Genomic DNA, 24,812 nt, shown 5'->3' with positions numbered 1-24,812 from the left:
GTCATGTGTGCAACAAGTGTGTTTTCTGCAAACATTAATTTTCCATGCAAAAAAAATTATCAGTGTTTCAAGAAATCCATGTCTGTAATTATTTTCTGTTAAGCTTGGCACAAAAAAAATGAACAAAAAATGTTTTCCAAAAAGTCATATGGCCTTCTGGGAAATTATTTAGGGTTGTTATTGTTGTTTTCTTTTCCAGGGAAAAGATGCTTTCCAGAAAGTTTTTTTGTTTTCTTTATGCAAATTAGTGACCTTTTTGCTTTGAATTAAAAAAAATGCAGGTTTACAGAAGCAATAATATGTTTTGTGGGTGAAAGTGTTGGGGGATTTGGTGGAAAAAAAAACACATTATCATGGAAACCATTTTCCTGTATTTTCCTATACAATATCAGACAATTTGCACAAAACAGATGACACATGGCTATCTGGGGATAGTGCCTTTTGCAACCAAAGTGGGTTTGTTTGCATGAGAACACTCTTTTCATGTAAACATAATAATCTTCTCCAAAACATTTCAGGATGTGCACCAAAAAAGAAAAACCTGTACAGAATTACCAGCACTGTGTTATTCTTCCTAATTTTACTTTGGCAGGGGAAGCAATTCAATGAATGCTCTTTCTATTCCTAATTTAGGGGAGATATCTCACTTCTTCATAGCAAGTATGGGAAGTTTGTTCTCTGGGAAGCAGCCAATCATTGTGGGTCAAGAGTAAGCTACTCAGAGGAATAAGCAGCTGAAACTGGTCAGGCCATGGACTGAGTCCTTGCAAAGAGGCTGATGACCTGAGACATAGGCGGTTAGAACAATTTATCCAGTAGCAAGCAATTGCGGCATTTCCCACCCTTCAGCATGAGAGATGAAGAATCCCCAGGGGGCAAGATTAGCCAAATCAAATCAAATGACCTTACTCTTGGTCACCCTCTTCCAGAACCACCTTAGCGTCTTTGGTTCCTTCAGAGGAAAGGCTATCTGGGACCATTTTCTCTCTATATATGTTTCTTGGTCGTTGATGCAGGAGAAATTACATGTACAGCAATGCCATCTGTTGGGAGTGCTTTGATTGTCTTCTTCTGTTTGGCAGAATGGAGTTGGACTGGATGGCCCTTGAAGTCTCCTCCAACTTTAAGATTCTGTGATTCTATGATCCCGAGACACTGCCATGGAGTTCACGCCATGGTTAGAGGTGGAAATAATATTTAAAAAAATTAAAGAAATTGAACTGCACATTCCATAAAATGTAGGAAGAGTATAAGAAAGTAACTTTGTATAGAAAGTGGGGCCGGGCTGTGGCGCAGGCTGGTGAGCAGCCTGCTGCAATAAATCACTCTGACCGCGAGGTCATGAGTTCGAGGCCAGCCCGTGGTGGGGTGAGCACCCGTCAATTAAAAAATAAAAAATAGCCCCTGCTCGTTGCTGACCTAGCAACCCAAAAGATAGTTACATCTATCAAGTAGGAAAAAAGGTACCACTTATAAAGTGGGGAGGCAAATTTAACTAATTTACGACGTGGAATGAGGAAGTACCATCACACTGGATGATGAAGCAGCTGCTCCCCCCTGTGGCCAGAATCCCCTCAGGAGAAGGTTAAATTGCCTCTGAGTTTGTGTTTGTGTCTGTCTCGGATCTATGTGTATATGTGCATTGAATGTTTGCCCTATATGTATATAATGTGATCTGCCCTGAGTCCCCTTCGGGGTGAGAAGGGCAGAATATAAATACTGTAAATAAATAAATAAAAGTAATGTGGAGCTCAAAATGGTTGATAAGGCACAGATATCTATATCAAAATGCTACAAAAATGGTATCGATAGAAAAAACTTAAATGTATATGTTCTCATACAGATTTAAATGTGTATATTCATAAGACAGTATGCTAGTATTGCTAAGTATTTTCTTTACAGTCCCAACTGGGTACTATCTTATTATAGTAGGGGTGGGGCGCAGGCTGGTAATATTATAGGGGCCGGGCTGTGGCGCAGGCTGGTTAGCAGCCAGCTGCAATAAATCACTCTGACCAAGAGGTCATGAGTTCGAGGCCAGCCTGTGTCGGGGTGAGCACCCGACAATTAAAAATAAAATATAGCCCCTGCTCATTGCTGACCTAAGCAACCTGAAAGATAGTTGTATCTATCAAGTAGGAAATTTAGGTACCACTTATATGTAGGGAGGCTAATTTACGACACCATAAAAATCATCCAGTCACCATTGGAATGAGGAAGTTGCCGTCGCAGTGGATGATGAAGCAGCTGCTCCCCTGTGGCCGGAATCAAGCATACCCTCAGGAAACTGGAAGCTGGAGAAGGTTTAAATTGCCTCTGCATCTGTCTCTGTATCTGTTCTATGTCATATAGCATTGAATGTTTGCCTTATATGTGTACAATGTGATACGCCCTGAGTCCCCTTCGGGGTGAGAAGGGCGGAATATAAATACTGTTAATAAATAACAGCTGGGACTGTAAAGAAAATACTCAGCAATACTAGCATACTGTCTTATGAATATACACATTTAAATCTGTATGAGAACATATACATTTAAGTTTTTTCTATCGAGCTCAAAATGGTCACAGCCTTTATTCTTGGGTGTCTGGAAACTTGGACAAGGTGCTTTTTGATGCGGAAACTTTGATGAGGTGACTCTTTTCCTTGATGCTTCAAACAGACTGAAATATGACTCCTAGCGTACACATTCAGACTCTCCCTTTTCATTTCCCTCCAACATGACAGATATCCTTTCCCCAGAGCATCTTTTTTCCATCCTTAGAAGTGACCATTTACTAACCCATTAGTACACTTGGCAGAGCATAGGTGTGACTCTGTTTGTGGAGGTTCCCAGTGATTCTGACTAAACTTTGGATTGACCTACCCTTGGACTCAGGGCTGTATGGAAACAGAAAGAGCCCTAGGAATATGACAGTACATGACCTACAATGCTGTGTGTAATTGATTATCTTCAAAAAAAATCAATGGCAACAAATATTTTCCAGGTCAGTAGGGAGGTGAATGCACTACACATTTCTCTCTGAACTTTCAGCATGCTATCCAAAGTGCTGAATTCAAATTGGTTTCACTCCTTGAATAACTCATTTAAAACTCACACTAAAACTCAGAGCAGATTCATCTCTCCATGAGTAGGGAAGGCATCAATTAACTCTAGACTGAATGCATGTACACAACACTTCTGCCAATGGAATAGTAGGAAATCATGGTTGCAGAATGGGGAAGTGAGCCATTTGTTTGTAAGGCCAGATGTGTGCATGTCCACAGCAGGCCATAAATGGAACCTATATGAAAATAAATACTGGACTTGATAGAGTAAAATGGCCAGAGATTGGACTAGATTACACTCGTGGTTTCTTCCAGCTCTATGATTCTATGGCTCCACATCTCTCTGTAGCTGTGGGACAAAGAAGCAGGAGGTAATGTCAAGAGAAATGAAGGGCAAAACAAAGCCTTAAAAATGACTTGAAGCCAACATCAACAGCAAGTTTCATGTTTGCAGATTTTACTTTTGCAGATTCGATTATTCACAGATTTAGCTAAAGTAGAGTCTCACTTATCCAACATTAATGGGCCAGCAGAACGTTGGATAAGCAAAAATGTTGGATAAATAAGGAGGGATTAAGGAAAAGCCTATTAAACATCAAATTACATTATGATTTTACAAATTAAGCTCCAAAAACATCAGGTTTAACACAAATCGACAGAAAATAAAGCTCAACATACTTTATGCAGTAATTGCATGAATTTAGCACCATCACAATATATTGAAAAATTGTCTTAAAAAATGGCTACTAACAAATTGACTACAAATAAAGTTAGAATTGCATAAAATGAATGTACAATAACATTGTTGGAAATTAAATCCATAAAAAGTTCAATCCTTGCCACCTAGAGAAAAAGTTGTGGATCGGAGCAGGAGGCAAACTGTATTGGATAGTCCAGAACATTGGATAAGCGAATGTTGTCCCGTGTGAGCCGCCCCGAGTCCCAGCCGGGAGATGGTGGCGGGATAGAAAAATAAAGTTACTTACTTTACTTACTTGGATAAGTGAGACTCTACTGTAATACAGTAGAGTCTCACTTATCCAACACTTGCTTATCCAATGTTCTGGATTATCCAACGCATTTTTGTAGTCAATGTTTTTAATACATTGTGATATTTTGGTGCTAAATTTGTAAATACAGTAATTACTACATAGCATTATTGTCTATTGAACTACTTTTTCTGTCAAATTTGTTGTATAACAAGATGTTTTGGTGCTTAATTTGTAAAATCATAACCTAATTTGATGTTTCATAGGCTTTTCCTTAAACTCTCCTTATTATCCAACATATTTGCTTATCCAACGTTCTTCTGGCCTGCTTACGTTGAATAAGCGAGACTCTACTGTATGTTTTCTCTAGGACCTCTATTTGTAGGTAGTTCAGCACAATTCTGTGATCAACTTCCAGTCCTGAATGTTAGAAATTCCTAGAGAGATGTTCTGATAAGTTTTAAAAAGTAGTATTTTTCATTTGGGGTTATTGTATTTTAGTGGAGGCCCTGTGTCCCTTAACTCCTGTACAAGTGGAGACTTTATTGTACAGTACTGCTTATGTGATCCTGAATTACTGTATGCTTTCAAAACCTTTTGATGGCTTCAGATATATTTTTCTTTCTTTTCCAGGCCTTGTCCCAGAACTCTACCACCATCAGCACTACCACCATGTCCCCATCCGCCACCTCTTCTTCTGTGACGGAAGTTTACACGCGGACACAGTACTGTAAGTGGCCATGCGAGTGCCCAAAGACACCTCCCGTGTGCCCAGCTGGGACCAGCCTGCTCACTGATGGTTGCGAGTGCTGCAAAATGTGTGCCAAGCAGATTGGGGAGAACTGCACCGAGGCGGACATCTGTGATGTCCACAGGGGCCTGTACTGTGACTACAGCAGAGACAGACCTAGGTACGAAATAGGAGTGTGTGCACGTAAGTGATGCATCTATATTTTTGCATTAGATACAGAGCATTGGTAACCTTCACCTCTCTGACCATACTTTAAATGCCCCTTTGTCTCTTGAAGGGCCACTGTATAGAGGCCAGGGACTGATTCCATCCTTCAGACCTTTCCTATGGTTTGTAGCCCTATGGTAATAAGCTTAAACACCTCCATTTTCTTCTATTGTCCCCTTAAAAATGACATCACATGCTATCACCACTCTGAGAGTAGCTACACAGGAAAATCTTAAGTACAGTTGATTCTTCACATTTGCAGGTTTCACTTTATCTCTCTAGGTATTTGCAACTTATGATGTTGGGGGTCAGGCGGTCGGGATATGGGCATTTCATGTATTAATGTGCTTTGGGGAAGCGTTCTTGATTGATTTTGAGGCAAAAGCACCTGAAAATGATACTAAGCCTATTTTTATAGGAGCTTTTCATGGGAGTATCAAGATCCACAGAAGTGAGATCCAGAAGTCATATGTGGCTCATGGGCTGTTGGTATCTATCTCACTGGCAAATAAATCTTCTGATTCTAGTCCAAATTGTATAGGTACTATTGATGTTGCTGATTCCTATGACTAAAATAGGATCATTTTACTCAAGTTCAGATTAAAAATCTGACTGCTCACCACCGACATCAATTACTATGACTGATTGGTGTTATAGCCAAACAAGACCTGGGGGATCACAAGTTGCTTGCTTGTCGTGTATACTGTCTAGCTGTGGTTCTTTAGCTTTCAGACAGGTATCTTTTCCGACTCTTTCTGATATTTATTTTAATTTTCAGATCTTCCCCAATAAGGTTGATATACATGCTATGATGAGCCTTCTTTGGACAGGAGGAGCTTGGCTATAGTAATCTATTGTGGACTACACTTGTCACGACCCAGGCTGCAGAGCACCAATAACCATACACAGAGGCCAGAATCTATCTAATATCTTTATTAAGGAAATATATAAAGTTAATATAAACAAGTATAGGAAATAGTCCAGAAGTAGACCTTTCAGGAAAGGTCAAAATTAGTCCAAAAAAGCAATGTCCAATATGAAATATTAAGGTCCAAAGTTGTAATCCAATAACCGAAACACTCACTTGCCAAGCAAGTGAGGGGAGATGACAAGGTCCTTTAGTCCATGAACTTGAGCAAGGCTAGGAAATAACTTGATTCTTGGCACACAAAGCTTGATTCAAGGCAACAAGGAAACGAGGAGCAAGAACAAGATCCGTGGTAATTACTTGGCGAGGTCCGGAAAACAAGGCAAGATCCGGGGAGAAAACAAGGCTGAGAACGAAGGCTTGGAACAGGAACAAAGGCTTGAAAACAGGAGTAGCTGTCCACACACGCTGCTCCGGTAGCTGACGAATTGACTCCGCAAGATTCCTTCGGGAGCAAGGAACCTAAATAGGCCTCGTTTTCCCACCAGAGAACACTTCTCTGGGGAATCAGAAACGAAAGTCAATCTCTGTGTCCAGATGTATGACTCCCTAAAATTTCTCATGGCAGCAGGCTTAATCATCTGAATGCTTTGCTGCAATTCTCAAACTCCTGCGATTAGCTTGTTGCACTCCTTTTTGCTGGAGATAATAATTACGGCGCGAAAAAGGGGGAGAACTCGACTCAGGGCTTGTTTGGCAGATTTCTGGAAGACAAGCCTCCTGCAGGTGCAAAGGCTCAATTTCTGGCTGGGATAGTTCCTTTTCTGGCTGAAATGGTGGAAAACCCAAGTTTTCCTCTTCATCATTCACCACAGCACTAGGAACGGGACTACATGGCCCATGAGTCATCACAACACTACTGTAACATATTATATGTGGAAATGCTTTTGGTACTATTTGGAAATTCCAGTTATGCAATCTCTACTAATTTCTAAACAGAATTTCCTCAACTACTGAGTGATGCTATTACAGTAGAGTCTCACTTATCCAACGTTCTGGATTATCCAACGCATTTTTGTAGTCAATGTTTTCAATATATTGTGATATTTTGGTACTAAATTCGTAAATACAGTAATTACTGCATAGCATTACTGCGTATTGAACTACTTTTTCTGTCAAATTTGTTGTCTAACATGATGTGTTGGTGCTTCATTTGTAAAATCATAACCTAATTTGATGTTTAATAGGCTTTTCCTTAATGCCTCCTTATTATCCAACATATTCGCTTATCCAACATTCTGCCGGCCCGTTTATGTTGGATAAGTGAGACTCTACTGTATGTGGCCACTTCAATTACTTTTTAACAATTTTTACATTGGGTCCTCAATATCTGCTGGAGTTTGATTCCAGGACACTTTGTGAACACCAAAATATATGGATGTTTGCATCTCATTATATACAATGGCATAGTAAAATTAATGTTGGCTTCTTGGTTTTCTTTTAGAAAATTCAAGCTGTGGAGGGTTAAATCCATGAATATAAATTATGTGGATACGGAGGGCCAACTATATTTGCCCATGTTTCTGACTTCTAGAGAAAATTGTTCCCAAGCTTCACTGATGTTTGTCATATTGCTCAATTATTTAAAGCAGTGGTTCTCAACCTGGGGTCCCCAGATGCTTTTGGCCTACAACTCCTAGAAATCCCACCCAGTTTACCAGCAGTTAGGATTTCTGGGAGTTGAAAATCAAAAACATCTGGAGATGCCAGGTTGAGAACCACTGATTGAAAGTAAGGTTTCTTTGGCCTGGCCCTAATTAAGTGGCAATGCATACAGATCGAACTTCCATTGAAAGTCAGACAGGTGTTTGTGCCTTTTCCTATGCATTCTACTTATACCTTTTCCTCTTTCTTCTTGTAGAAATGGTGGGTGTAGGCTGTCTCCTCAATGGCATCAGGTACAAGAATGGAGAATCCTTCCAGCCCAATTGCAAATATAACTGCACCTGCATCAATGGAGCCGTGGGCTGTACCCCGCTGTGTACAGACTCCAAGCCACCCCTCGTCTGGTGCCCAAACCCTCGGCAGATCAAGATGACAGGCCAGTGCTGTGAACAGTGGGTCTGTGACTACTCCAAGAAAATTAGGAAGACTTCCCCACGCCATATCTCCTCGGCAGGTATGGGAGGGAAGGATGCAATGGGAAGTAACAACTACAGGGCGTCTCTTGTATAAACTGGGGTAGAAAACCTACTCTTGGTTTTGTCCTAAACTTTGAAGCAGCTATCCAAGTTACACCTTGGATAAATTGTTTAAGGTTCAGACTAAAGCTCTGAACAGATCACTATCTGATGAATGTGGAAGCCACCAGAAGTGATAGGACACCAGCCTGAGAGTTGAGAGAAGAATGAAGGTTTCAGGCTGGATTGCATGGAAATAGAGTTCTAAGTAATTTCTGTGTTTTCTTTAACAACAACTAAAGCAATACTGCCACTGGAGACTTCTTGCTTTCCCCTTGTCCTAGAGTAAGCTGCAAACTGCTCTTTTGATCCTTTGAAATTACACATAATTGGAACTCAACAATATGACCCACAATCAAAAGAGTAGACCATGTTTTGAATATACAATACTGGGTAGTAATTTAGAGTGGTTGAAAGAATGGGTTGGTGAAAAGTGAGATGTTGAAAAATGTGGGACACCTACACTGATTCCAGGCCTGTAGTGAGGGGGGGGGGAGTTTAGGGGTTCACCCCCCCCCCCGAAAATTTTCAGGTTATTAAAAAAACCTGGTTTACTCGTGAATTTTAACTGGTTAACCAAATCCCCATGCTAAGTCTTAGCAAAACATTAAGAGTCCCTCCAGGCACTATCTCAAGCAGATATTGACAGGTTTGTAGCGGGGGGAGGCGTGTGCTAGGGGTTCAAACCCCCCTCCCCCGAAATTTTCAAAACCCCTCCTGAAAATTTTTTCTGGCTACGGCCCTGACTGATTCCACATTATATCGCGCATCCTGTTGGTGAATTATGATGGTGTATGTTGGACTAAACCCATCACAACTCTCTTTTTTGATGATTGTGGAGATTATAATTTTGTTCAGATGTTCTATCTGAAAATCACTAGATCCTCCAGCATAACCAGAAGAATTTGAGCATAGAGTCGCTTTGGAAGACTGAGAGATTTAATCTTTTGTAAATGTTATTGAAATATTCATTTTAATGACATTCACAAATAATCAAATTCTTGACTATCAAAACTGTAAATGTAGAGGGACGACTGTACCTCGTTTCTCCAAAATGGGGTTTGCCAGCCAAAGTGCAAGTTCCTCCTTGAGGATGGCACTGAATTCTCTTTATCATCTGACTTATAGTTTATGAAGGTGAAATTGAGACCTGGCAGAAAAACTGCATCCTTCACACCTCTTTCTGGAGTCCCTGCTCAAAGACCTGTGGGATGGGCATCTCTACAAGAATCTCGAATGACAATGACCAGTGCCGTTTGATGAAGGAGAGCCGGCTCTGCAACCTGAGGCCGTGTGAGGAGGACATTATCAAGCACATTAAGGTACGGATTCAGGGCTGCATCGGAGGACCTGATCCCACTTTTGGAAACTGGTAGATTCCATGTGAGTGGGCGGTGAAACTTAAAGTACTTCCCCAATTTAATGAACTCAATTTTACAAATAGACCTAGCACTCTGCATATTCCTCTTTTGATATTTGGACTAAAACCCAAAACAGATTCCTTAGAGTTCAGACTAAAAGAACAGATTTATTACCCGACTGACTAGTCATGAGTGGGTAATACAGTTCTACCCTTCTCAACTCCATAAATAAAAATGTAACTTATTGCTGAATTCTTCCAACACTAGTGATGGGGCAGAGTTGCAAGTGAATAAATTAAATTCATTAATTTATTTATTAATTAGTTAATTCATAAATACATCCAAGAATTAGCAATATCGCTTAATTTACAACTATGTTAGTGTTAATAAAATTACACATTTATTTTACAATGTTCACGAAATGATTCATGCTAACAAATTAAATCATCAACAAATGTGTTAATGAATTTCGTAGCATTCATCACTGAGTGCGCATTACATTAATAACCTGATAGTAGCATGTCACTTTCCCTTTCACCAATTAAAATGATTTAAAATGTCTACTTCCCAATTACTTTCAAAGTAAGGCATTAAAACACATAATGTTAATGGTTACTGGAACTATTAACAGTGATATTAGAATGACTAAATAAGGGCTTTTCAAGTTCGTATAACATTATAATAAATTATGGAGAACAACTTAATTTTTCATGAATTAATTCCATGCTCTGCAATGGAACTGTTTTTTTCCATAGGCTTTGATGGTCGTCTAGTTTTGGTGGTTCAGCATGGGATGGTGGCATGAATAGTCTGTCTCTTGGGAACAGGGAAAAAATGTGGATAGAAAGTCAGAGTTCCCAGAAAAAGATATTCAGCTTCTGAACCTTCCATGTGTGGGTCTGTGAGGCAGAAAGACAGCAAAGAAAAAACATTACATAATTTAACAGAATTGTTTGCATTCAAGTGTCCATGCTCAGTGGGAGCTATGGTCTTCTGTATCTGGAGCCATTAATCAGTTTTCAGTTCTAGTCCTAACTTAAAGAGTTCTCCAAAGTGCTGCAGCTCTCTTTATGTATTTTGAAATCACACCTGTCAATTTACAGTGACCCCATGAATTTCACAGGGTTCTCTTAGGCAAGGGATATGCAGAGGTTTGCAAATTTGATTATTCACTGATTTGATTACAAATAGTCTGTCTAGGAATCCCTAGATCCTACAGAGCAATCCTTAAGGACTTCCCATGGAAGTCAACTTCAGAGTCATGTTGGAAAATCTACAGATTCCGTGAGGAGAATTCTCTCAGGTTACAAAAACCTGAAATTTTAATTTCCATTTCCCACTTTCATGGGGTCTCTGAGCAAACAAAGAGATGGCTATATAGCCTACAGCATGTGCTGGTTGGCAGTCTCCCTTCTATGTACAAACCAGGGTATTCCCTGCTTAGCTTCTAATATCAGACAGGATCTGGTGCCTTTATAGCAGGGGTTCGCAAAGTATGCTCCACTAAATGTTTTGGACTTTGGCTCCCAGAAATCCCAGCCAGCTTACCAGCTGTCAGGAATTGTGGGAATTGAAGTCCAAAACATCTGGAGGAGCAGAGTTTGAGAAACTCTGCTTTAGAGTATTTAGTCTTAGCCTAGTAAAGGTAAAGGTTAAGAGTAGACATTAAGTCTACTCTGGGGGTTGGTGCTCATCTCCATTTCTAGGCCGAAGAGCTGGTGTTATCCATAGACACCTCGGAGGTCATGTGGCCGGCATGACTGCATGAAGCACCATTACCTTCCTGCGGGAAGGGTACCTATTGGTCTACTCATATTTGCATGTTTTTGAACTGCTAGGTTGGCAGAAGCTGGGGCTAACAGCAGGAGCTCACCCCGCTCCCTGGATTCAAATTGCCGATCTTTTGGTCAGCAAGTTCAGCAGCTCAGAGGTTTAACCCACTGCATCACCAGGGGCTCCAGGCTTAGCCTAGTCATTCCCAAATACATTCAACATCTTAAACAGAACCTTTAGAGTTGAGGTTAAAACAGAGTGGATCTGTGACTCCGTCAGCTGGCTCTGTCCATGTTCAGTTTAGCATTCTGAGACAAGTTGTGCTCCTTTTACCTTACTGAAAAGAAGAATGCCGTTGATCAGTAAGACTGAGTTACTGATGTGTTGTTTGAATGTTTCTCTATAGCCTGGGAAGAAATGTTTGGCAGTGTACAGGAGGGATGAGCCAATGAACTATACGCTCTCCGGCTGCACCAGTGAGACCACCTACCGGCCCAAATACTGTGGCGTCTGCACAGACAATCGCTGCTGCACTCCGTACAAATCCAAGACCATTGAAGTGAACTTTCAGTGTCCAGACGGGACTGGATTCATCAGGAAAACCATGTGGATCAATGCCTGCTTTTGCAACCTCAGCTGCAAAAATCCCAATGACATCTTTGCCGATTTGGCTCATTATCACGATTATTCGGAAATCGCCAATTGAGTCGGCTGAATGCTGGAAAGCATGGAAAGGGGTGGGAGAAATGGACCAACCGCCCAGATCCTATATATTATTACTCTGATTTTACAGAGGATCAGAAATAAATCAGAATCTTTTCATTCATCCAGTGAGAAAGTTGCTATTTGGGGCTTCTTGGTTTGATTTTTTTAAAAAGCTGAGTGGGTGAAGAATCAACTTAATCTAAGCTGCTTTTAGTCCATTCCATAACTTTTTGCAATTCTACATTCATTGCACCAGTTCACATAAATCAGATGTATTTGCAAACACAGATTACAGGTCATTGGAATTTGCTCCAAATTTTAGTACACATTTTAAAGGTGCTTTCCAGATAGAGGTATCCATTTGATAATAAGATCCAACATCTGGATAGCTCCTTTAAGCTTAAAACTAAGGTCTGGAGTAGACTCATTACTCCCACTGACCTGGAAGGCACCACTGGATTAGCAGAACCTTCTTGTGTAAGCCAATTTATAGGGATGAATTTCCATGCATAGCACATACCGGGGAGACACAAAATAGTTAGGTCTACATCCCCAGTGTGTAAATCAATTCTACTCCAAGGGTGCATCTGCACTCTAGCATTAATGTGGCTTGACCTCACTTTAACTGCCATGACTCAATGCTTTGGTATTATGGGATTTTTGGTTTTGCAAGGTTTTTAAGCTTCTCTGCCAAAGAGTGCTGGTGCCCCACCAAACTACAAATCCCAAGACTCAATAGCAGTATCAAACTGCTGTAATGATCCAGGAGTCATCAAGACCAAAAAAAGGGTGCAGGTTTGTCTCTAACCTCACTCCAGAGGCGGCATTTCCCCCCAACTTTACTCAATAACAGTCTTCTATGGCATTTTTTTGAATTTCCAGTCCAGCTTGTACCATTTCACCTTGGGTGCATTCTCTGGAGTGAAGAATTCTGAAAGAAGACTTTGTCTTGGAGTTGCTTGCTGAATACTGCATATGCCAAGGTCACGTGCCCATTCACAATAGTGACTTTCAGGACCAGATGAATAGGGAATGTCCTCTGCCCAGCCAGCATTCTGTTACAATGCCTGTGTATTGTAGTAATTCTTGCACTTTTGCTGCCATGGCTTTGTTCCCTGGACTCTTCTAATATCTTGTTTAAAGAGAAATCCAAAACTCTTCAACCCAGAGATTCCTAAACTTTGGTTCTCCACATATTTTAGATGTCAGCTCCCAGAATTCCTAACTGTTGGCCAAATCAGCTAGAGTTTCTGGGAGTCGAAGTCCAAAACACCTGGAGGACCAAAATTTGGGAATTGCTGCTTTAATCAATTTCTCTAAACTATTACAATCAAGCTTTATGGCAGAAAATTTTAATTATTCATGAAATTATGATTAAAGGATTTCATAGCACGGAGCCATAGCAGTCAAAGTGATAGCAAAGTACTTTCATTATGTGGTGTGGATTTACTGGTTGTTACTTCTGAACAAAAGAGGTCCTCAACAAATTTTACAAAGGATTGCTCAGGATTCCTTATTTTCCATTTTATTCCCCATCCCAGTGAGTGCTACTGTTATAGCTTCATAAGAAGAGCATTCATCTCTTGAAGACTGCAAATAGTGATGATTATTTTAAAGGAAAAAATGGCAACAGTTGATTATGGCACACAAGAGTTGGGGAGTGATCAATAGTGATTCCTTTTCTGTCACTTTGAGTTCTAGGCTAAGATGCATGCTTATGTTGCATATACAGTAGCATTTAATATTTAACTACACAGATGACTTAATGAGGACCAGGATTAGATGTGTGGTTGTGACGTGTGGGGCTAGCCTTTTTTGCCACACCACTGACCTGATTAAAATGGCTTTTTATGGTGGTGCGGGAGGGAGAGGGTGTTAATGAGATGCTATTTACAGCAACATAAGCCTGAGAGCAAATAGCCTCGCAGAGGGTCATTGGGAGGCCGACACAGAGAAAAGATTTAAACTTCTTTTCAGGGACAAGGATTGTAGTCATCAAAGACTGAATTTTCCAAAATGTGCATATATCCTCCTAGCTTAGTTAACATTATAGATACACTCCTAAACTTGGAACAGGAAACCATGGACAATAGCAAATCCTGCTGAACTTACGGACTTCTATCATAGAGTCTCCCCGGAAGATTCAGAAAATTCCTAAAGAGAAATTCTTTCAAGGAATTTTCCTTGTTCCCCATGGTAACTCTATAGTGACCTCCAGAAGAAGCATATAAGAGACTTGCATGGAGATGCTCGAAAATTCCCAGAGAAGACAAATTTTGTTGTACATGGGTAGGTGAAACTGCACATATTGGTCCCTTGGTCATGGGGCCATATTGTACCATATTTGAAGTATCATTTACACTTCTCAAATTAAATCCACTTAGTAAACATAAAAAGGGACCTCTTACAGGCTTTGCTTCCCTGTTTGCTTGTTCTTTCTAGTGCCCTTTTCCTGCTCCATGTGACTTTCTCCAGTTATATACTTCTGCTAGGCTTTTTACTACCTGAGCAGGCTCGCCTCTTCGGCACCAAAAGGAATAGGATTAGATTGGTGCCAGATTTGAATCTTCCAACCACGGACTGACATTATCCTTTGCACAATCCAGCCAAGTTCTTTTCACAAGAGCAGGTGAGAGCAGGGTTGTTGCAAGAAGGATTCATGGCTTCCTGCCTGTCTTAAAAGTTAAGCAGCTTATGCCACCAGCCAGACCCAGGTCCCTCCTGGGTAGGACTGATCCACTTCTGGGACAAGGCTCAGAAATAGCCTTGTGCTTGTTTTCAAAGCAAACACCATGTTTGAGAAGTGACTCAAGCTACTGGCCTGTTCCTGTATTGTTTCTACTCTTGGTAGCTACCAGGAAAAGCACAGTTCTAAGAAATGTTTGCAACATATATTGGTTGACACATTCTCCACTACCACAAAATATAATCTTTTCTCCATAGTAGAAGTGGAAAAACATTAGAGAATATTCAAAAATGTTTTTAAGGCGTTTCTTCAGTATCGGGAAAGCTTGATAAGAATACTGGACAGATGAGACTCCCCCCAATTTCTGACTTATTCTGGTGGCCTGTACAGAAAATTTCTGCACAGAATAAATGCCTCTTCAAGCACATGTGAATTTTCTGCAGAATAAGTCTGTAACTACGGTATTTTCTGCATAGTAATAGAAAGCTGTACAGTTTTCAAAAACCTTTTTCAAAGGGCAGAAACAAAATAGCCAAAATTATTTATTGCTTCCTTCAAGAATGATTTTTGGGAAGAGATGAGAAGGTAAGTTGAGAAGTGTTAATTCATCCATGCATGTGCTCTGTGTATTTCTCCAGAGGAACCTCCAATGCTATAGCTAGGCTGGTTTCAATTTCTTATTGCAATCTCCTGAGGCGGAAGGTAAAAGAAACCATAGTTTTATTAAATTCAATCCTTGGCATTTCTAAATAGTGCTGAAACATACCTGAAACCCAGGAGACTTGACCACAATATGCTGCTATTAAATTCACGGGTTCTCCCCATGACACCCATTAAGGTCCAATGCCATAGTTGATTTTTTCCCAGTTGAGTACTTCCAATGCAATGCACCTAATACATAGCTGTGTGAAATCTTGATTTCTTTTCTCTAAAATGCCTCTCGGCACAGAGAGATTCTCAATGTAAGAATGAAGAAAATGTGGTTCTCCAGATACTGGACAGCCAAAGCTAACATAGTCCATCATGAGGAACACAGTCAGTTGAAATCCGACATCCAGAAAGCTCCACTTTGTCCACTTCTTATTTATTCAGTATTTCTAGTTAGTTTAGCATTTATGACAATCTGCTAAACTGTACATGACCATCAACCTGGAAGGAGACCCTCATGATCAGACAACACCTAAAGAAAATGGCCCTGAAGTTCTCACTATTCCTCTTAAAGCAGTGGTTCTCAACCTGTGGGTCCCCAGGCGTTTTGGTCTACAACTCCCAGAAATCCCGGCCAGTTTACCAGCTGTTAGACTTCTGGGAGTTGAAGGCCCAAAATATCTGCTCTTAAATGATCCTGATGTAAACAGCCCGCTGGAACACTCCACATTTTAATCACCTTCTTTTAAGGAAGTGTGTTATTCAAGGAATATTGCCTCCTCCATTCTTGAATTCTGCCAGTCTTCCCCACGCATCTCATAATATAAACCTTCCATATACTTTATGTATATTTATTTTGCACACATTTTAGATCTACATATATTATTTAAAGTCTGCATCTGTACAAGCTTTTATTTTCTTATTAGACATTTCCATTGTAACTGTTCAGTACTACCTCAAATTCTGCTTTTTCCCAATGAACTATTTCTTTCATGATCTTTAGAATCCGTTTCTCTTGTGAAGTTTATTAAAATTCATATTTGATAAGTAGCCTTGTGTACTGATACTCCTGGGCTTTAATCTTCCAAATGCATTACCATGTATCAACATTTGATCACCATTACTAGAAAGTTACTTAAAAGTTACAAAACTTTGGATTTTGATAGGATCCATGAATAAGGGTCATTCTTTTAAGAGGGGAAAGCGCCAATAGCACCTTGGGAGTGGGTGGGGGGACCCACTCATGGCCACCACTGCTTGATTCTTCTTTTAGGTTTTCTCAGGATGAACTAAGCTCTTGCTTTTTGCCACTCTACACAGAGAAAGGAATGGTTCCATTTTTATAAGAGTTAAGGTACACTTTGACTTGTGGTTATGTCAATCAAGGTTTTGGGGGTGATTTTTTATTATAATTTCTAGGCCGATTCATGAGTATGTTGGGGAAGATATAGCAGCATATGGATTTGTGGGAAAATAAATTAATACACGGTTAGAAGAGCACTCTGGCTTTCGCACACCGCTAGTAATGCCAACATTTGATGAACTGACCATGCCCTCACTGCGGAGGTGTTGGTGTAGCCTTTCTGCCTGACCTACAATCCTGGTTTTCAGTATGACAGCTGGAAACAACTCCCTCAGATGCAGTGTTACTGCTGCAGTGTTGCTTTTTCTCCAGCTTCTGAGAGCTTAAAAGTCTTATCCCTATTAACCCCCTCTCCCCCGCCTTCTTATATCTTCTTCTGTACTTTTGGTTTCACATTTCTGCACTCACTTTCCTCTGCATGGTTTCCTCCAGAGCTCTGATTCAACACTTTAAAGTCACTCTTACTTGAAGTTTGGATAATCTTTAGTAACTACGGTGAGCCCTGTTCTGATTCTGAGACTACCTGTGCAGTGGTTATCTGCGTTTCGCCATGTTCTCTGATTTGATTTTCATTGATCAGAAAGAATGGATTCTGCCTTATTTAAGTGCTTTCTGCTCTCTTTCGTCTCTATATTTCCTTTCCATAAATGCTGTACTTTGCCTAATTTTTTAAAAATAAAACAAACTAACAGGAAGGGAAATTCCACACATTGGCAGGGCAGGAATGGAAAAACTGATGGGAAAGTAGAGGAGTCCAAACAAATATAAATTAAAAAAAATGCTGATTCCTGCTTGGTTGGTTAGCATTGTGGGGATTAACCCATTTGACTGATTTCCCCGTGCCATCCTGAGAATGGAATGCATGGCCTAAATCCCAAGTAAAGCAGACCAATGAATTCCGTGGGATTTATGTCTTAGTTTTCAATTCAGACAATTGAGTCAGTTCATCTGTTCTAGCTGGATATAGTACAAGGTTGGGTTTATGTTTTTCAGGGAGCAAAATGTAAGCCAGGAGACAGGACGAACATCGAGGAGCCTTTTTCACACTGTATAATTAACAGCACTGTGGATTCCACTTTAATTTCCATGGCTGCATCTCATGGAGTCCTGGGATTTGCAGTTTAGCAATGAGGTGTCACTAGAAAGTCTAGTGACTCCAGATTCCACAGTATACTATGTAGTGGAGAAGTCTCAAAATGGAAACTGCAGGACAACTTTCTTTACGCTCCATGTGTTTTCAGCCCTCAATAGATCCAAAAATCAGCTCCACTATATGTGTGTGTGTGTGTGTTCTTCCTAGATCATACTCTTTCGGAATTTCATAGGAGTGATATTGCCTCCTCCTAGTTTTACTGGAAAATGTTCTTCTGGCTTGGACAAAGTTGTCTTTTTCTCTATTAATTTCTCACTGACAAATATCCAACTATATTGATCTGAAATGTTGCACGTTGCCAGTTACAGGAGTTTCAACTTCTCCCATGAATAGTGAAGTGTATTTTCAACTTCAGATCTGATTCTGTTTGTATGAATTCTCATCAGATGTCATAAACTCATATTGAATAAATAACAGTAACCAAACTCTTCATCCCCAAAAAAACCTATTGCACTCAAGACACAAAACAGATTGCAAACTGCTGCAAAGTTACAAATTTATATATTTTTCAAATAAATACAAATAATTCATTAATAAAAACTTTTCCCAATAGACAAGTTTAGCCTCTCAATGACAGTCTGCTGTTCCTCCTTATAAAGCGCCCAGTATAACTCGTTGTCATTCTTAAAAGAGGTGCTTAAACCTAGACTAAAAATTAGCTCCCTTGTACTACCCAAGCTATTCAAGATGTCGAGATGTTTTGAATGCTTGATATCCAACATTCATTAGCTATATTAAGAACTGTGATATAGCAAACTGGAAGCCAGTGAGAAAAAGATAATCTGTATAAACTATTGTTCCCATCTATGTTTGAAATCTGCTGAGTTACCCAATTTCCCAAATGTGGGGAGGAGAGCGTTAAGTTGCAGAATCAACACATCTCTACATTTACAACCATTCAACGAATTCTCCATTTCAGCCTTGCATCTCTCAACCCCATTAACATGACGAGATACATTTATAAAGCACCCGTTCTAAGCCTGAATTTTTAAGAGACTGAACCATGTGGCAGTTGACTCTACAGGATAATCATTATATAACATTTCCACACTTCTACAACAAATTATTGCTGAAGTTGGGACTGGAGAACCCAACGTTTGTACAACTGCCAAAAAGCCTCAAGCAAGCAAAGAAAAAGAAATTAAACAACTTGTGGTAAAAATGGAGGGCTTCCCAACACCACCTGCAATTGCCCTAAGTAGTGCAACTATGCCAACTAGGCTTTGTTGTCTCCTAATGTTTTTTGAGACACAAACCCCAAAACCAAACTCTAACATTCCTTTCAGAAGGTTTTGAACATTTACTGTACTTGGGTAAGCAAATTAAGTTCTAAAGGGGGAAAAGACTGCAACTAAATCATAGGTAATATGACATAAAGGCTGAAAATTTGCTTGCCCAAAAGTTGCACCAAGTTCCCTATTGTAATTATTACATATTCGTGTAGGAAAAATAGGCCTCAAACACTACTCACAAGGCCAGACACATGTTACCATGTGATTAATATGTACATATGTTAGTAATTCCAGCTTCAACCTGAGGCTTTCTCTAAGAAGTCTTCCATTGTGCCTTTCTCCATAAAACAAACTTTTCAAGTCATATGGGACCATTTTCATAAACTGTAAGAATAAAGGAAGGAGGTTTATGTTCTGCTTCAAAAAATTTGTTTCTTAGCAGGACCTCAGGCAGTTTTGGTGTCAATTTTGTCTACAAATGCTGTTAGCTTTACCACTGGATGTGTGTAATAGCAATCTAGATTTAGTTGGAGGAAAAAATAGCAGCAAATCTCTGTTAGGGGAACAGAGCAATTGAGATGTCTGCTTTATTGGTCCCTGTTGAACTCTGGGTGAGGGACAATGCCATGTGTTACAGAAAACATTTTAGGTTAAATATTATGATACACAGTGGGTGGCGGTTACATCTTGCTTCCAACTCAAGCCAATCTAACATGAAACTTCCATTGACTTGGGGCTTGACTGCTTGTTGTTGTTTGCAGAATTGGGAGTGAGCTCAATGTGCGTATCTGTGTGAGATCGATTCCGAACAGCCTCTCCAGTGTGGGATCTGCTTCGGGATCCCTCGCCAGTGTGGGATCTGGTCCTGCCAGCATCAAGGGAAGAAATGCTAGAGCCGGATGCTGTGCGGGATCTCATTAGTCTGGTCATGCTGGCAGAAGGCACTGTGAAAAACAAAACAAAACCATGCACTCTATGACATTAACTCAGAAGCCATTCAAATAAAAGAATGTAAATTAGGTTGCTCATGACCCAAGTATGCAACACAGAAAAGAAAAACCTACAATTATAGAAATGTTCAAGGTCAACAAGGTTATCTAGATAAGGAGAAAGATCCTCTTGCTGGCAAACATAAAGGTGTAAGCTTTGTTCAATTCTGGCACCCTCCACAAGCATGTAATAAGGGACGCTGTTTCTCAAGCTGAGAAGGAGGAGCATCAACTCTTCAACCGAATCTACTATGAATCTATATAGACAGTAGTTTCCTTTTCAATAGTATCTATTTTTAATACCATATTGATACGTAATTTACTCATGAACGTGTTTATCTAATATAAATTCCAGAGGGAAGAACTTAATGTTTCAATCTTTTGCAACTTTGGCCAATAACAATCTCATTTAGCATGTCAACAAAATGACAACAAAGCAAGTATTGTTTTCAAACAAGATATACTTACTGTAACCCATTCCTTGGATAAAGTATTTGAAAGCTTCAGCAAGTTTTGCAGGCTGTAAAAAGAAGATACAGCATTTGAAGAGAATGAAACTATTGGCTGTGCAAGCTTGGGATGAGGAGAAAGACAACCAAGCAACAACTGGAGGACCACAACTTGCTCTCTCAATTTAGCATGTGCCAGAGCCCTTACTCTTTAGAAAAATCAATGCAATCAGCAGAAGGAGCCAATAAAAGTGATATGCACTGGGCTGTACTGGTAAGGACTCAAGTTCTCAACCAACCTTCATTATCCCACTCCACATTTCCATGAAGAAAAATCTGGTCATAAAAGGTTGAAAGACTTTATAACCAGTGAGGAACATCTCGCTTTCCTGATGTTTTGAGTTTCATCTCTTAAAATGTTCCCATAAGTATGGCCAATGGGAAACACCATACAGTGCCTTCCACCAATCATAGGCCCCTAATAATGGTTCATTACTGCACTTGATATAAGTTGATATTCTGTTATGGGAGAAAGGAGCTAAAATGACAACCTGTTAATATCCAGATTCAAACCATCCATACTGGACTTCAGTTAAAATATATAGAGTGCGTTCTCTGTTAGATATCTTCCCCCAATACATTCCATAACAGATAAAATGGAGTCTCCCAGTGATATTTTTACTCAAAGCTTACCTGAGAAACTTGGGGAAGACCACCACAGTCAGCCATCTATTTTTTTTAAAAAAAGGGGGGGGGGGGAATTCAGGTTAAAATGGACACAAGAGGGTCTTTTTTAGTGTAATAGCTACTCGTTAAAGAATTCTTATTTTGTTACATATTATGTACTACTGAACAGGCATTTTGCTGACATGTAATGAGCTTACTTTCTCATATTGCTTGTGCTTCATACCCATGTCTTCTAATGTGAAAAAGTATGTCTCACAAAAGCAACAGGGATGTAATCCTTCACTGGTTTTCTTTTTGAGGGAAGCAGTGAATAATTTTAGCCATTTCCTTCCACAAGCATGCAGGTTTGGAAGTCTACTTCAATTCAAGACTTATTTTGTACACATTTATCACATAGTTTTCACAGAAAAAAAAGTTTCCTGATCAGAAAACGCTATTTCCTGCAGGAAAAAAACTGAGTATGAATTTTGTACAAGACAAGTCTTGGGCTACGAAAATTCTATCAGTCCACAATTTTTCTCATCAACATTTCTCAGCACTCAAAAACATGCTTTCTGGCTATTTTTTTTTAAAAAAAAATTGTTTCAATCTCTAATAAGAAAAACATGATTTCAATACTGGGCAATAAACATCTGTTCTAAAACAGATATTGCAATGTTCTTAGGATAACATTCATGAAATGCTGTCTCTTTCATATCAACAACCTTAAAGAAATGAAGTTTTTGCAAACCACAATCCAGACAGAAATGAGGCAGACCCTATTCTACCATGATAAATAAGGATGTCCCATTGTCCCCTCTGAAGATTAGCTACATGCATGTTAAACTCCCAAGGCAGCAAAGGGATTTATCATTAATCTGTGACCTTGTGGGAGAGAAGGGCATAAAGTGTCATCTCCTCCAGGAAGCTGACCAACGTTTTAGCTCCTTGTGAAGATCACATCCTTTTACTATCCATGCTTTTTGCCTTTTATGTGGGATCCTTCAGGATGCACAAGATGGGTAGAGCTGCTATTAGGGGTTATGAAAAGAGGTAACCATCAGTTAGGGGAAGAGGCTTATTGGGCAGCTACTCCAGAAAATTAATGCACCAGCGTGTGGCATGTATAGATTGATTTCAAGAATTCCCAGCAGAAGGGAAATTGTAGTCATGAATGTGGTCCTCTGTATGTGATGGTGAGTTAAGGAGAACTGAATACACCATGCATCACTGTCAGGACCTATGTCATTGCTTCCTATGTCACTAGATACACATGTCATGTAGGCATAACATCACTGTGCCATATCTCAAATCTAACCAGAACACATTCTGCATAATTTTCAGGTACTGCCTTCACCTGTTTTGGGATTATTGGGAATGGGTACTTGTGCTGCCAAGGATGCTCCATAGATCTTGTGATGAAAAATAATCATTATATTTTACAGGGACATCGAAGGCTTAAGTATCATGGCTAGGAATATAAGGGAGTGCCCTGGAGAGAGATTTTAAACTATCTTGATTGAATTAAGATATACACAAATACTGTTTTTAATGACAGAGGAAGACAAATACATTGCATGTGTCATTGGAAACTAACATGAGCAAACTGTCAAATACTGGACAAAGTATACCAGAGGCAGATTTCTGCTGTACTAGGCATGGCACATGTGTGATTTCTCATCAGTTAGGTGGCAAAGATCAGAGGAGATGAACTGCTGTCCCTTGTTATACGACCTTCTGGAACTCACTCTCAGAAGGATTAAAACCCATTATGGAATGAGTTTCTAAATGCAGTACTAGAAGCATTATCTTTTGACCTCTATCAGTGCTTTGAGTTCTCATACATGTTCTTGAATGTAGGTCGGCCGCTTTGAATACTGCAGAAAAGATGTCCCCATCCCACAATCCCTGGCTTTCACATTCAAGCAACTTTCTTTATGCCTCAAAGTAATTTAACTATTATTAGCTAGTATGTATTTTTCCAGGGAAATCTCTGTTCACCAAATACCACTTTCTGCAGTTCAAATACAGTACAACCCCAGTATCCACAGAGTTTACACTGCAGGACTTTGTATGGATATACAAAGCCAGGGATATTAGTAGACCCTATGGAAATGAAGGACTTGGCCCATGAGTCACACTGGAGGAGCTAGAAAATGGTATGCTCTGCCAGATATGAATAAATGAAATCGCAGATAAAAGTGCTGAAGATATGGGGTACATATATTCTAAATTGGTAAACCTAGTTCTTTACATTTTTTATGAAAACTGTTACCTTCAAAAGTGTGGTCTTTGTTGGGTCAAGTTTAGCATTGCAGTCAACCTATTTAGGAAAAAGGAAAAAGGTTGAGTTTTCCCTTTATACCAAGCAACAATGATATTTGGTGCAGATTTCAGGGGGCTTTTAAAGTTAGGTAAAGCCTGCAAACAATGAAACTAAGGGTCAAGTTACTCATAATGCCATATGCATCAAGTGAAATTACATTATAAAAACAGTAACAGAAGGCTTTAGGTCATCTGATGTGGATAATATTAATTCCTTCCATGAGGCGATGCTCTTGATATCAAACCCCCATCTGCTATGTTGTTTTGAAAGAGAAACTCCCAAAGCTGTCAATGAGAATTTCTCTTCTCAGATGAACAGTCAGTAGCAAGGTGATCATTTAGACTGTGACATGGGAAGAAAGATTAGCTCTCTTTCCACCTGTCATGATCTTGAGTATAAACAGTTTTCTTGATTGTGTTAAATTATTAAAAACATAGCCCACTTCTTCATTGGCATCAAATGTACAGTACTTTATCCCTGAGATTAGCTCTTTCATATCCAAGTTCAGATATACTGCCTGGTGTCCCTTCCCCTATCAAGGAGAGATATTCCATGAGATATTCTCGAACCATTGTCCTATAAAGGTCTTGAGGGCTATTTCACATTATCCTTTTTTCAATATAAAAAATTCACTCTAGCACAAGTTTTATCTGAACTTACCACAGCATCAACTGCAGGTGAGCTGTCTCCAACCACCAACAGTGAAGGGCACCTGAAGGAAAATCAATGACATTGCGGTCATCTCTTAATACTTAAGGTCTTCGAGCTTTTAAAGAAGTGATTCAGATTATTTGAGCAAACCAAAGACAGACTTGCAGTGTTACTGGGAAAATTGACTCAATTTCTGGGTCATCTAAACTATTTTACTAAAGTATAAAAAAAAACCTTCCAGGCTACTCTGTAAAGACATAATTGGATTGATTCTTATCTAGAACATACTATGGTCAAGATCTAGGGTAGGCAATGTGCTGCCTTCCAGATGCTGGTGGACTGCAACTCCCATCATTGCTTCCACAATTTGATAACCAAATGTCCCAATCGGACAAGCCACTTCTGTGCCTCTCGGTAACCAGGACAGCTCAAGCATAATCCAGTTAACCTCTTGTTTTTCTGAGTCGCTAAGTCTTTAAGCTCCAGCCTGTTTGAGCCACAAAAAAGGCAAGGCACTAAGATGTGCCCATGTCACCTTTCCCATAAATGAGATTAAAGAGCAACTTGGTGTCATTGCTAACAGGTAAACTTCTCACATTTACTGTTCAAGCTAGTCCTTGAAGTCAAGGAGGAAATAGCTCAGATGGCAGAGAAGGAAATAGCTTAGATGGCAGGGGGTGAGAGTCTGCCAGAGGGAGGACAGGGCACA

At 39.8% G+C, this 24,812-nt stretch overlaps 2 protein-coding genes across 4 annotated transcripts in view; one reads left to right on the top strand and one right to left on the bottom strand.

The window, feature by feature from the left end:
- The window catches only part of ccn4 (cellular communication network factor 4), a 28,398-nt gene extending 16,337 nt beyond the window's left edge, over positions 1-12,061 (top strand). The window contains exons 2-5 of the mRNA XM_008108181.3: positions 4,669-4,969; positions 7,783-8,040; positions 9,230-9,423; positions 11,642-12,061. Of these exons, the coding sequence (XP_008106388.1) occupies positions 4,669-4,969; positions 7,783-8,040; positions 9,230-9,423; positions 11,642-11,941 (1,053 nt within the window). The 3' untranslated portion in view covers positions 11,942-12,061. The remainder of the gene's footprint in view (positions 1-4,668; positions 4,970-7,782; positions 8,041-9,229; positions 9,424-11,641) is intronic.
- A 6,213-nt stretch (positions 12,062-18,274) lies between these two features.
- ndrg1 (N-myc downstream regulated 1) overlaps positions 18,275-24,812 on the bottom strand; it is an 88,894-nt gene continuing 82,356 nt past the window's right edge. For all 3 annotated transcript variants that reach the window (XM_062980014.1, XM_062980015.1, XM_008108184.3), the window contains exons 12-16: positions 24,113-24,164; positions 23,402-23,449; positions 21,154-21,189; positions 20,480-20,531; positions 18,275-19,966 (exon numbers count right to left, since the gene is read on the bottom strand). In XM_062980014.1, coding sequence (XP_062836084.1) covers positions 19,731-19,966; positions 20,480-20,531; positions 21,154-21,189; positions 23,402-23,449; positions 24,113-24,164 — 424 coding nt within the window. In that variant the 3' untranslated portion in view covers positions 18,275-19,730. The remainder of the gene's footprint in view (positions 19,967-20,479; positions 20,532-21,153; positions 21,190-23,401; positions 23,450-24,112; positions 24,165-24,812) is intronic.

The sequence above is a fragment of the Anolis carolinensis genome, chromosome 4 (genome assembly GCF_035594765.1).
Source record: "Anolis carolinensis isolate JA03-04 chromosome 4, rAnoCar3.1.pri, whole genome shotgun sequence".
NCBI classification, from domain to species: Eukaryota; Metazoa; Chordata; class Lepidosauria; order Squamata; family Dactyloidae; genus Anolis; species Anolis carolinensis.
The sequence above is the reverse complement of the archived record's forward strand: the minus strand, read 5'-3'. Positions and strand labels throughout refer to the sequence as shown.